The sequence below is a fragment of the Enhydra lutris genome, unplaced genomic scaffold, assembly GCF_002288905.1.
Source record: "Enhydra lutris kenyoni isolate GAN:26980312 unplaced genomic scaffold, ASM228890v2 scaffoldscaffold17, whole genome shotgun sequence".
Lineage (NCBI taxonomy): Eukaryota > Metazoa > Chordata > Mammalia > Carnivora > Mustelidae > Enhydra > Enhydra lutris.
This window is the reverse complement of record NW_019154101.1, coordinates 12,408,844-12,421,500: the sequence shown is the minus strand read 5'-3', so window position 1 is coordinate 12,421,500 and position 12,657 is coordinate 12,408,844. Positions and strand designations below refer to the sequence as shown.

General features: G+C 32.6%; 1 protein-coding gene across 2 annotated transcripts in view; it reads right to left on the bottom strand.

Annotated features, from left to right (window-relative positions):
- The window catches only part of LOC111147814 (karyopherin subunit alpha 5), a 48,473-nt gene that overhangs the window by 32,005 nt on the left and 3,811 nt on the right, over positions 1-12,657 (bottom strand). For both annotated transcript variants that reach the window (XM_022504061.1, XM_022504062.1), the window contains exons 2-7: positions 10,115-10,248; positions 8,608-8,709; positions 8,405-8,504; positions 7,324-7,418; positions 5,163-5,294; positions 2,644-2,732 (exon numbers count right to left, since the gene is read on the bottom strand). In XM_022504061.1, the coding sequence (XP_022359769.1) occupies positions 2,644-2,732; positions 5,163-5,294; positions 7,324-7,418; positions 8,405-8,504; positions 8,608-8,709; positions 10,115-10,248 (652 nt within the window). The remainder of the gene's footprint in view (positions 1-2,643; positions 2,733-5,162; positions 5,295-7,323; positions 7,419-8,404; positions 8,505-8,607; positions 8,710-10,114; positions 10,249-12,657) is intronic.

The window sequence follows — 12,657 nt, the reverse complement described above, 5'->3', positions numbered from 1 at the left end:
CAAATCCACAGACAGCAGATTAGTGGCTTCCAAGGGCTGAGGCTAGAAGGAAATGGGACATGATAGCTTAACAGGTATTGGGATTTCTGTCTGGAACTAGATGGTGGTGATAGGTATAAAACACTGCCAGTGAACTGTACATTTTAAAATAGTTAAAATGATAAATTTTATGTTATATTTTACCATATACAAAAAAAAATCTGTTCTACAGGTTTTCCTATAGTCTTTGAAACCTCCGAAAACCATAACTCACTTAAAAGTAAAATAATTACACTAACTTTCTATATCAGGAGTTGAAAAACTTTTTCAGTAAATATTTTAGGCTTTGCAGGTCTTTTTCTGTAGCAACTATTCAACTCTGCTGATGTAGCATGAAAGCAACCATAGATATTAAGTGAGCAAATGGGAATCATTGCTCCAATAAAACTTAATTTACAAAACAGGAAGCAGGCCAGATTTGGCTTGAGGCCTGTAGTTGGCCAAGCTGTGTTGTATACTATTCTTTATCTATATTAATGAGGTTATTATAATCATTAAAGTCAAATTAAATTAAAACAGCAAATGTGTCAGTATATGAAACCCGCAGTAGTAAGATTTATGTTTGCTGATTTATGTTTACTACAGTTACGTTTACTGAGAATCAAATGGAAGTAGAATAAAATTAAAACTCAAACAGAATTGATAAAACCATACATTAATAGAAGTTTTACATTTACTTAAGCAATAGCTAAAACACGAATTTCAATGTGAACAACAGATAAACCATAATCTTAATAAAAGCCAATAACTTTCTTTCTTTTGCCCAACAAAAGTGAGAGTATCTGGTAGCTAGGTTGACATAAATTCTTTTTTGCTATTTTTCTCAATTTTTTAATGAAACTTTCAAACTTTCTAACTTTTTAAGCCTACTTATTTTCTGAAATTCATTATATTTATAACTAGCACTACATAGCTGGGTACTTTTTCTCCATTAGAGCTTAGTTTTTAGTTTGGTTTCTTTGGTCATGATTAAAAGCTCCTTAGACCATTTAAAGGAATTAGACCTAAGAAATGTTTACTTACTAATTCAGAAACAATTAGCAACTTGAGATAGGAATAAGAAAATGAGACAGAGAGCAAAAGTAAAAAGAAACAAAGTGCTCAGTTAATCTATGAACCATATAATGAGGCCAGACAAATCTCAAATTGAAAATTTAAGAGATACTTTCAATAGTATGAATTTCTTTTTTTTTAAATTATGTTAGTCACTATACAGTATATCATAGTACATCATTAGTTTTTGATGCAGTGCTCCATGATTCATTGTTTGCATATAACACCCAGTGCTCCATGCAATCCGTGCCCTCCTTAATACCCATCACCAGATTCACCCAGCCCCCTGCCCCCCTCCCTTCTAAAACCCTCAGTTTGTTTCCCAGAGTCCATAGTCTCTCACGGTTCGTCTTCCACTTCAATTTCCCCCCTTCATTTTCCCCTTCCTTCGCCTAATGTCCTCCATACTATTCCTTATGTTCCACAAATAAGTCAAACAATATGATAATTGACTTCCTCTGCTTGATTTATTTCACTCAGTATAATCTCCTCCAGTCCCATCCATGTTGATGCAAAAGTTGGGTATTCATCCTTTCTGATGGCTGAGTAATAGTCCATTGTGTATATGGACCACATCAGGGAAATGCAAATCAAAACCACATTGAACTCTAAATCAGTATTTTCCTTTTATAACTCAGCTAAATTCTTAAATACTTTGGAACATTAACTTTGAATAAGACCAAAGTTATAGTAAGTGGTTCAGTGCCCTGCACGTAGTTAAGTATTCAATGTTTGTTGATTGAAACACTGTGAAATCACTCTGTCCATGGAAAGTTACTCTCTCTAAAAGAATAAAATACCTTTTGCAAGCTAATAACTAAAAATTTATTCTTCCTTTCAATTCTTTAGCTTGGAGAGGATGGCTAATAGCAGAGAAACAATAAAATTTTTCCTTTTACCATCTCCTCAATTACAATTACTTTTTTCTTTTTCACTACATGCCAGTGGCATCTAGCCTAAAAAAAAAAAAGACCCTCTTAGTGAATGATAACCAAGATGAATAAAGGAATCTACTTTTCAAATAATTTTATGTAATTTCTGTAAAGGTCCTTACATTATAGGGTAATTTCTTTTTTAAAAATATATAATGTATTTTAAAAAGAAATTACTAAATAAATCATTTAATTCTAATTCCAAAAGAAAAATCTCTTATGATCTTTGTTCTCTGAACATTTCCATATCAAATATAAAAACCTGATATCCTATATATATCCTCTGTTCATGTACTAAAGATTTCCTCCTTTAGCAAAACTTAAATTTTTATTGTACTAAAAACTACCACATATCCTTATTTTGTAGAATTATTACTTCAGCATAGTAAGCATCAAGCACACAATAAATACTATTAAGTATGGCTTAAGAAAATATAAAGACCAAAACAAAACCGGAAAATTTATTGGTTTGCTTTTGCTATTGCTCTTGCAGAAATAGCTAAACATACCCCAGATTTAAAAGCATCACTGAAGAACGTAATTGTGTATGTAGAAATACAGTGCAGAATAGTTTTCTTTTCCAAAACTAGTATTAATTTAATTGTGATAAAGTACTTACTCTAAAAGAGGTGGAAGTATTTCACAATTCAAAACAAAATCTCTGCATTCTGCATTGTCACCAGCAATATTACCAAGTGCCCAAACAGCCTTAGAAAAATGAGAAAAAAATATTCTGTTACAATATCTTAAATAAGATGCTCTCTCTTAAGAATGAGATTTTAGTACAGAATGAACAAAGTAATGGTTTCCAAGATGTTAAAAAAAAAATGCTAGTAGGACAGTAAAGAAAGTTTAAAAGTTCCATTTACTAATATTTTTAATCAACTGAAGGATAGGGCATTAACATTTTTTTCATTACACATGGTGAAATGTTTATTCTGTTCAACAAAGATGATAGTCTGTCTACTCTGAATCTACATGGAGAGACAAAATATATCAATTTAGTGAATTTTGCAATTACCTATACTAGAAGTTTGTTCCCATGCCAAGGACTCCACTCACTGGGAAGGGATTGATTTATAAAAGAAGGGAAGGAGAGACAAAATATAGAGAAGTGAAGTAAAGCTACTATGAGAATTAGCTTGGATTGATCTCTGAAAATAAGCTTAGAATTAGTCCAGGTTCATTATAATTTTTTAAATAATTTAAGTAAAAGATCAAATTATTCACTTATTAAATTTCAATTAAATGACAAATTATGCAAATGCAAATCATCATTTCATTATATTCTCACTTCACATTTTTCAAATACGTGCAAAAGTAGACATAAGTTACTTTTTCAACTGGGAAAATTTTAACATTTAAAACATGAGTTAGTATTTTTAATATCTACCCTAGGCCTAAGTTTATTTTCTATTTTTTAAGAAAAATCTTTTTTTTTTTTTTAAAGATTTTATTTATTTATTTGACAGAAAGAAATCATAAGTAAGCAGAGAGGCAGGCAGAGAGAGAGGAGGAAGCAGGCTCCCCGCTGAGCAGAAAGCCCGATGCGGGGCTCGAACCCAGGACCCGGGATCATGACCCGAGCCGAAGGCAGCGGCCTAACCCACTGAGCCACCCAGGCGCCCCAATTTTTTAACAAAAATCTTTTACAAGACATGTGTCTGAACCAACTAACCCATAGAGCCACCTTAAGAAAATCTTTTGAAGTAATGACATTTTTCACTCTGTGAAGTCTAATACTAGTAGGGAAATTATTATGTATAGTTTCTTTGGAGTTCAACTTTGAAATACATGATTAGAACTTGAAAAATTTTTCTTTTACCAGGGTTAAGTCATTTTTCCTAATGAAATAATCAAGATACACATATAGATTAATAATGATGTTTATCAGAATATTAATACGCCAGAAATTACTCTAATATATAACTGAGAAATAGATCACAAATTATGGTTCATACCTGACTAGATAATGAGTAATCAGGAAAATTTTCTTGGAAGATTAATGCCATTAGAAAAGGCTACCAATATCAATTAAGTGGGGAAAAAAACCAACCCGTGTGTGTGTGTGTGTGTGTGTGTGTGTGTGTGTGTGTGTGTGTGTATACATATATATGTACATATATATAAAACTAAACAGATGGATGGTAGATCAACAGATCAATTTGTCCTAAAAATAGTTCAAAACAAAAACATTTTATTTTCTTTCATTGGTACAAAGTAAATGTGATTAAATTTTCCCTCTTGTAACAACTGTGAGAATTTATGATGTCTATTTAAAAAGTTACATTGGGGGGCACCTGGGTGGCTCAGTGGGGTAAAGCCTCTGCCTTTGGCTCAGGTCATGATTCCAGGGTCCTGGGATCGAGCCCCGCATCGGGCTCGCTGCTTAGTGGGAAGCCTGCTTCCCTTCCTCTCTCTCTGCCTTACTCTCTGCTTACTTGTGATCCCTGTCTGTCAAATAAATAAATAAAATCTTTTAAAAAATAAATAAATAAATAAAAATTAAAGAAAATAAAAAGTCACTTTAGGAATCAGGAGGGAGACAAACCATAAGAGACTCTTAATCTCACAAAACAAACTGAGGGTTGCTGGCGGGGGAGGAAGGGTATGGAAAGGGTAGCTGGGTTATGGACATTGGGGAGGGTATGTGATATGGTGAGTGCTCTGTGAAATGTGTAAGCCTGACGATTCACAGAAATGTAGCCCTAGGGCAATAATACATTATATGCTAATAAAAATAATTTTAAAAAAATAAAAATAAATAAAAGAGCAAATCGACTAATGGCTTAAAAAATTTTGATATTTTAGAAAGAAGTAACAAAATAATCTATGTACATGCAAAGAATAAGGAGTCAGACCAGCCCAGGTTTAAAATTTAGTTCAGCCATTCACTGTGACTAAATAGATTACTAACTTTTCTGAGTTTCAGTATGCTTTTTTATATAGTATGCTTTTTCTGATACCTGACATCACACCTACAGGGAACCCAGGATTATGCCTGAGACAGTGCATTCTGGCTTCCTTCTAATTTGACACTGAAGAGAAATTACTGTATTTTAACAAATGCAATGCACATGCAACTCTCAAGAGAACATTAAAATCTAGTAAATATAACCATTCAGATTAGAAACATACCTGCTCTTGCACATCTTCATGCTCTGAATTAAGAAGTTTGATAAAAATTGGAACAGCCCCAGTTTCAATCACTACCTTGGTATGCAGAAAAGTTCCAGATGCTATATTAGTTAATGCCCATGCAGCTTCAAACTAAGGAAAAACAAAGGTAGAATAAATGAAAGCACCAAAGAAATGTCAGAAAAAAAGGGAAGAAGAGAGGGAGTAAAGAGTTAGATGGGCAAGCCTTTAAAGACTGATTTATTATTAATAAGATTAATCAGATTTCATAAATAAAAACCCTTGGTTTTAAAAAAAGGACTCAATCTGGAAAAATAAAACTGAGACTGTAATGAAAATTTTCAAAATCATGAACAATAAATGAACACATCTGAAGTTGTATTTCACAGAACTCCTAATGCTTACTATTTAGAGAGCCAGGAGTCCTAAAGCAAGCAGTTTAAAAATAACGAGACACTACTTAAAAGAGCAATAGTGCATTTATGGAACTTAGAATCTTAAAAGGTACTTTTGTTTCCTTAGGGATGGATCACCTAGTTCCAACCTCATTTAAGAAATTAATTAGAGAGACTTAGATGATTTGTTCAAAGAATTCACTATTAGCAGAGCCACAGGCAGGACTTGTATTCCTGTAAGCAGTAAAACCTCTGAAAAGTCATTCATATCAATTCCACTTAAATCTGAATATACTTAAATGTGATGGATTTGTAACAGAAGAAACAGAAAATTCAACCCATGGCTCCCAAACAGTAAACTGGCAAAGTATTGAAAATGATCTATAAATCCACAGGCAAACTAAAGAGTGACCATAACTTCAAAAATATTTGGCACAGACAACTTTTCACATGAAAGGTACATATCACTATGATTAATAAAATAAAATTTTAGTATTTTAATTTTGTTATTTTAATAATACAATATTTTAAATAAAAATATAAAAATAAATGTATTAAAAATAAAATTTCTAAAAAGTAAATAAAAACAATATTTTAATTTTGTAATACAATGCCTTACACACAATATATGGCTAAAACTAACACTCGATTTTATTTATTTGTATTTACTCATTTCCTCTTTCATTCATTTATAACTAAAAAGCCAAATAATTAAGTATCAGGAGGCTTGGGTTTTAGTCTGGACTTGAGGCTTAAATAGAAAGCAAATGAACTAAAAATCATGACCTGTAGTCCTTACAGACTACACCTAAAGACCTTGAAAACTAATGGACAGTATTACTATATATAACACAAAGTGGATTTTTCCTCAGACATCCTTATTGTAAACACTCTCAAAATTTTTCAGCATAAAAATCATGATAGGTAATATTCATGTGTGTAACACATTTCTTTGCTTCTTATCTAAAGTGTGAGGAGCTTTCCCAAATTACTCAAATAAGTGGAACACTATTCCAAGTTGTAATTTCAACAAGTAGTACTCAAATACCAGCAACAATCTTCCATTACTGACAACAGCACTGGTAAACTAGGTGCAGCACCTGCGCAATTCCTGATAGATATAATTCCACATTGTATTCCTACTTAAAAATATACATAGCAATGAAATCAGGAAAAGCAATCTTTCTTAAAAAAAAAAAAAAAAGAAACAGTAAGGTATTTGCAAAATTCAGTAATTTACTATTAGCAGCCAATTATTTGGAAGACATCTTACAGGGGTCATTACAGTATAGCTGAGAAGCAATGCTCATTTGGACAAACCTAACTTTGGTCACATTTTAATTGATTTTACTGATTTTTTTTTTTAAAAGCTAATCAGATAAAAATGTTTTAAAAAGTAAAAGAGTTTGTACTAAAAAGTTATAACCCTTATTAGCTAAGAGCCAAAAAATAATTTACCCATTAACATTTTTCATTTGAGGTTTTCTAAAATGAAAAAGTTATTAAAGTTTGACAACTACAAAGTTTTTATGAACATTATGAATGATTTTATATAGTTTTCCCAAAATTGTTTTAATGAAACAGTTCCTACAAAAAACTAGCATTGCAAACATGACTAAGGCAAGACGAATGGCACTACCTTTTCCTTTAATTGCCAAGTATTTCCTGAATGCTTACAATATATTTAGTATTGTAGAAGTTCACTAGAAACTTTAATCATATGTTATTTCTGGAAAGAGATTAAGAAAGAAAACTTTAGAACTCACCTGTAAAGTACAATTTTCATTTCTTTCAAGAAATTTCACAAATCTCTGTACAACTCCTGGTTTCTGTATAACCTGATCAATTGGTGGATTAGGTTCTAAAAATTAAAAAAGAATTAAGTTATTTATAGGCACAGAAAGATAATAACCTGGTCCCTGTGTCAATTAACAGGATGCACAAAATAATTCTTTCCTAGGTTTCACTGACCAAGTTTAAAAGCCTCAGGTGAGTTTAACTGAAGTAAACAAATATTCTCAAAAATGCAGTCCTTACTGGAAAGCAAATTCTTTTTCATTAATCATAGTATGAAAAATTTTAAAATACTGCCTACACAAATATTTAGTACTTTAAGTTGAAGGATATTTAGAAGGTCATCTTCACAACATGGAGTATTTCAGTCTAATACTCAAAACACCAACTGATAGATAATCTTCCCCCTAATCCTGTATAAGAATACCTCATTTTCCATAGATGTCTCCTTCCCTATCAACCATTATCTAATGCTTCTCAACTAAATGATATTCTATTCTGTGAGGGTATCATTCATTATTCACAGAAAACCTACTGGACTATGTAGGATTCTTCATAAATTTTCATGAAATGCAGAGGGCTTTTGAGAATCATAAAATCTCTAGGAAATTTTAAAACAAAGATATGCAAAATTAAAACCAAGATATTTCAGCTACTGACAACCTAAGTACCAACAACTCTTCCTTCTCCCTTGGCTTCAACAAAAAGTATGCTCTTGTGGTTCTCTAGGATATTCTGTTAGTGTTCCATATTTATATAACAAAAAGGATAAAAAAAGACGTCCTTTAGGGTTCCCTGGATGGCTCAGTCAGTTGAGCAAGTGACTCGATCTCGGGGTTGTGAGTTCAAGCCCCACATTTGGCATGGAGTCTACTTAAAATAAATAAATACACTTTATAAAAAAATAGATCTTCCTTACAAGTATATTTTCAAGAAAAATTAAGACCTACTGACTTACTGACAATGATGATGTCTTAAAATAAAAAATATCTAATAAATAAAACTCTCAGAACCTTTTAATATCAAATAAGCATACTTGAAAATAATTCTTGCCTTTGGAAAGCAGCTTTCTAAATTTCTGTGTTGCTGTTAGCTGTTGATCAGCATTGTTAGAAAAAATCATCTGAACCATATCTGTGGTGATAACTTCTTCCTAAAAACAGAAAATATAACTTAACACTTAATATTTTGCATGAATAACTGTTGTATGAAATACTGTTGAAGTATAATTTGAAATACATTTTTGTAATATCTACCTCTGGAATGGGGACAGTGGAACTGATATCTGGATCCTGGATAGGACTTTCTAGCATAGACTCATCGTTTCTGGGCAAAGAGACATTTCTGCGTTTGAACAACTGTAATAAAGAGAAATCACTTTATACACTGGGCTTTCCATAAAACACTGAATTCCCATAGAATTATATTTTTCATTTATGTGAACAAAACAAAACGATCATTTAAAATTCTACATATTTACTATTTCTCAATCACTATACCATGAAGATCTAAATTATCTTTGAGAAGTTAAACTCTCCTGACTTGGTTAGCTCTTACCAGCAGACCACTTCGGGTCAATTCTTATTCTCAGGTCTTTTACCAATGGCCGGTCCCATAAGTAGAATACACACTTACTTTTAATAGAATTTGAAAAAGTACATATGCTCACAGTGGTATCTGAGATGTCTAAGAATTTTTCCAAGAAAATCTTAATAAAAAAGCAAATTAGTTATATGGGAGAAATATTGTGGTATATTAACAAACAAATTACAGATTAATAAGGAGCAGAGAACATCTCTGAGGAAATATGGCCCTATCCTTTTTATTTCAGGAATGAATAAAAATAAAAAAAAAAGAGAGAGAGAGAGAGGAGGAGTGAAGCACAGTAACATCACTGAGGGGAATTTATGGATACATTTTCTATATCAAAATAGAGAAGAAAAAAAATCTGGTATATTCTTTCTGATAGCTAAAGAAATACTGCTCTTCTTCAAACAATATACAATTCCTTCTAATCATTCATCCAACAGATTTTTTGAGTCCTTAATGTAATAAAGTAGGGAATGTGCTAGATACTATAGATAGGAAGATGACAAATCGTATTTCTAAAACAGGCCTTTCTCTACTTTCATCATTGCTAGTATTTTCTACACATTAGTTTTTAATTTGTGCGTGTGAAGACTATACCCTCTTAATATAAATACTTCTAAATTTCAGTGTATCTTGGAATGAAAAATGTTGAGATATACTCTTTTAAAGGATTTTTCTATTCCTTATGTCACATACACGAAGTTCAAAACAGAAGGCTAAGTGAGCTAGCTGGCTAAACTATAGAAGGAACAGTATGAGTAGCATAGGTAGAGGACTGTAATTAACTTAGGAGCAAGAACTATGGAAACCCACAAAGCAACAAATAAACATTATGGTTTTTTGGGGGGGAGTGGGCAAATCTGGTAGTGACAAATGGAAGTGATCTAAATAGGCTTAAGAGTAAAAATTTCTTAACATTGGGATAAAATATGATTAAGATAAAAGGCTTATCAATAAAACAGAAAAGCTATTCCTCTCAGTGATTAAAAACAGCACAGGATTCTGATTCATGAAGTATTCCTAGAGTCTAATAAAGAATAGATTGATATTCAATTTCCTAAAGATACTTTATCATTTTAAATTATCTAAAAATAAGCAATGATAATGTAACTTCTAAAATCTATATAATGATGTGTCTGTGTTAAATAGATTTAAATATTTTAAAACACCCACCTGCTCTTCCCTTTTTTGTTTTCGAAGCTGTATTCCTTCTTCTTCTCTTCGTCTACGCATTTCTTGGGGATTTAGGGCTTTATTCTTGTAACTTTTCATTCTATAGTTATCTTTCCCTGGACTAGCCATTGCATCTTGAGGTTAGGAGAGAAGAAAACAGATACTGATAATTCTCAAAACAACATGAGATGTTTACTAGGAAAACTAAGTTCATGCTTACTGCTTAACAGATTGACAAAATTGATTCTGAAAATTATGTACAAAGAATACATTCCCTCATTCCCACATCAATATTAGAGTGAAGTAACCAAATTTTGGACTAAATTATCAAACAAATGATAGATTTTGGTTTAAACACAGATAAAGTCATTATCCTAATTTCATTAGGATGCATTTTAAGATGCATTCCCCAATGCCTGGAGTTTTAACCTTTCGGAAGAGGGATGCATCTTAAAATCACTGTCTGCCAGGATATAATCAATCATGAAGTAGTTGGGTAAAAAACTTTTAAATTACAGCTCTTGGCAAGATCAAAAGATAGCCAGAATGAGTGAAGTATCTCTATTTTCAATGGAATATATTATTAGGCTTCAATTAAGCATCCCTCAAATATTTTGGGGGGTCTGGCTTCTTTCATTTACTTAAGGTGCTGTCTTCAGAACGAAGGTTGCATGGCTCATGACTTCAGTCATGACTGCAATACTAATTTGCAATACTAAGGTATAATTACTTCTTTTTAAATACTGAAATATTGGGGCACCTGGGTGGCTCAGTGGTTTAAAGCCTCTGCCTTCGGCTCAGGTCATGGTCTCAGGGTCCTGGGATCGAGCCCCGCATCAGGCTCTCTGCTCAGCAGGGAGCCTGCTTCCTCCTCTCTCCCTGCCTGCCTCTCTGACTACTTGTGATCTCTATCAAATAAATAAATAAAATCTTTAAAAAAAATAAATACTGAAATACTTGTATACTTTATTTTTAAGTAGTTTTATTATAAATATATTTGAAAGCATTAATATTTATGTAAACATATTCTTACAAGTATATTTACAATATTTTACATAACACTTTACATTTAAAATAATATAATTTTACTTTTAGAAACCAGAGAGAGTGTTGTCATTAATTAACACTTATGAAGTAAAAAGAAGAAAAGGAAAGGCTGGCATTTATCTGCCATCTCTGATGTCGAAGACAGACTAATGAACTGGTAAATTATACTGTAAGTAGTAAAGTACACTAAAACATATGCATTAAATCCTGTGAGAGCACAGAAGACACAGCAACTAACTGTGCTTTAGGGAGTTCTGAAAGTTATCTTAAAAGAGCAATAATTTATCAGGGAAGAGGATGAAAAGGAAAAATCGGGAAGGAATAAGCATCTCAAGCAGAGGACTATATGTCAAGGCAAAGAGTTCTTGCAGATAATTTATCAGGGAAGAGGATGAAAAGGAAAAATCGGGAAGGAATAAGCATCTCAAGCAGAGGACTATATGTCAAGGCAAAGAGTTCTTGCAGAAGACTGGCACAAACACAAAACAGTAAGAGACTAAGTGTGCCTAAACAAGATTTGTGGGAGAAAACACAGGAGATAAAGCTAGAAAGGTAACTAAGAACACATGGTTCGTGCAATGAGGTTGAGAAATTTGGAAGTGATCCTAAGTTAACAATTGAAAAAAAGAGAAGATTGTCTCAAACTTTAATGAAGATCTGAACTAAATTAGCAGCTACACTGGAAATATAGAAGACTGGTTGATTTCAGAAACATTGCAGAAATTGATTTAATAAGATTTAGAGACCAAATCAACGTAAGGAAAATGTGGTGAAGAAGAAAAAAGAGTTTAGGGCTCCTGGGTGTCTCAATTAAGCTTCTGCCTTCGGGTCAGGTCATGATCCCAGGGATCAAGGCCAACATCAGGCTCCCTGCTCAGCTGGAAGCCTGCTTCTCCCTCTCCTACTCCCCCTGCTTGTGTTCTCTGTGTGTGTGTGTGTGTGTGTGTGTGTGTGTGTGTGTCTGTCAAATAAATAAACAAATAATCTTAAAAAAAAAAAAAAAGAAAAGAAAAGAAAAAGAAAAAGGAGTTTATGATGACTCCAAGGTTTTTACAGCTTGATCTATTTCAGTACAGTAACAAAATAAGCCAAGACAAGGAATAAAGATGGAGTATCAAAGTGATGGTTTTGTTTGGTTGCCTCCTTGTTTTTGAGATGAAAACAATGAATTGTTTTATTTTTAAAAATTTTAAAGACCTTATTTATTTATTTCTCAGAGAGAGAGAGAGAGGGAAAGAGAGAGAGAGTGACAGGCAGAGAGAGAAGCAGGCTCCTCACTGAGCAAGGAGCCGGATGCAGGACTTTATCCCAGGACCTTGGGATCTTGACCTGAGCCAGGAAGGCAGCCGCTTAACTGACTGAGCCACCCAGGAATCCCTATTTTTCAATTTATATTTAAATTACACACAGCAAAGAAAGAAAAAAAATCACTCTTTTGGTATAAAGTTCTATGAATGTGACAAATGCACAGGCATAAAACTTTCACAATCAAGACA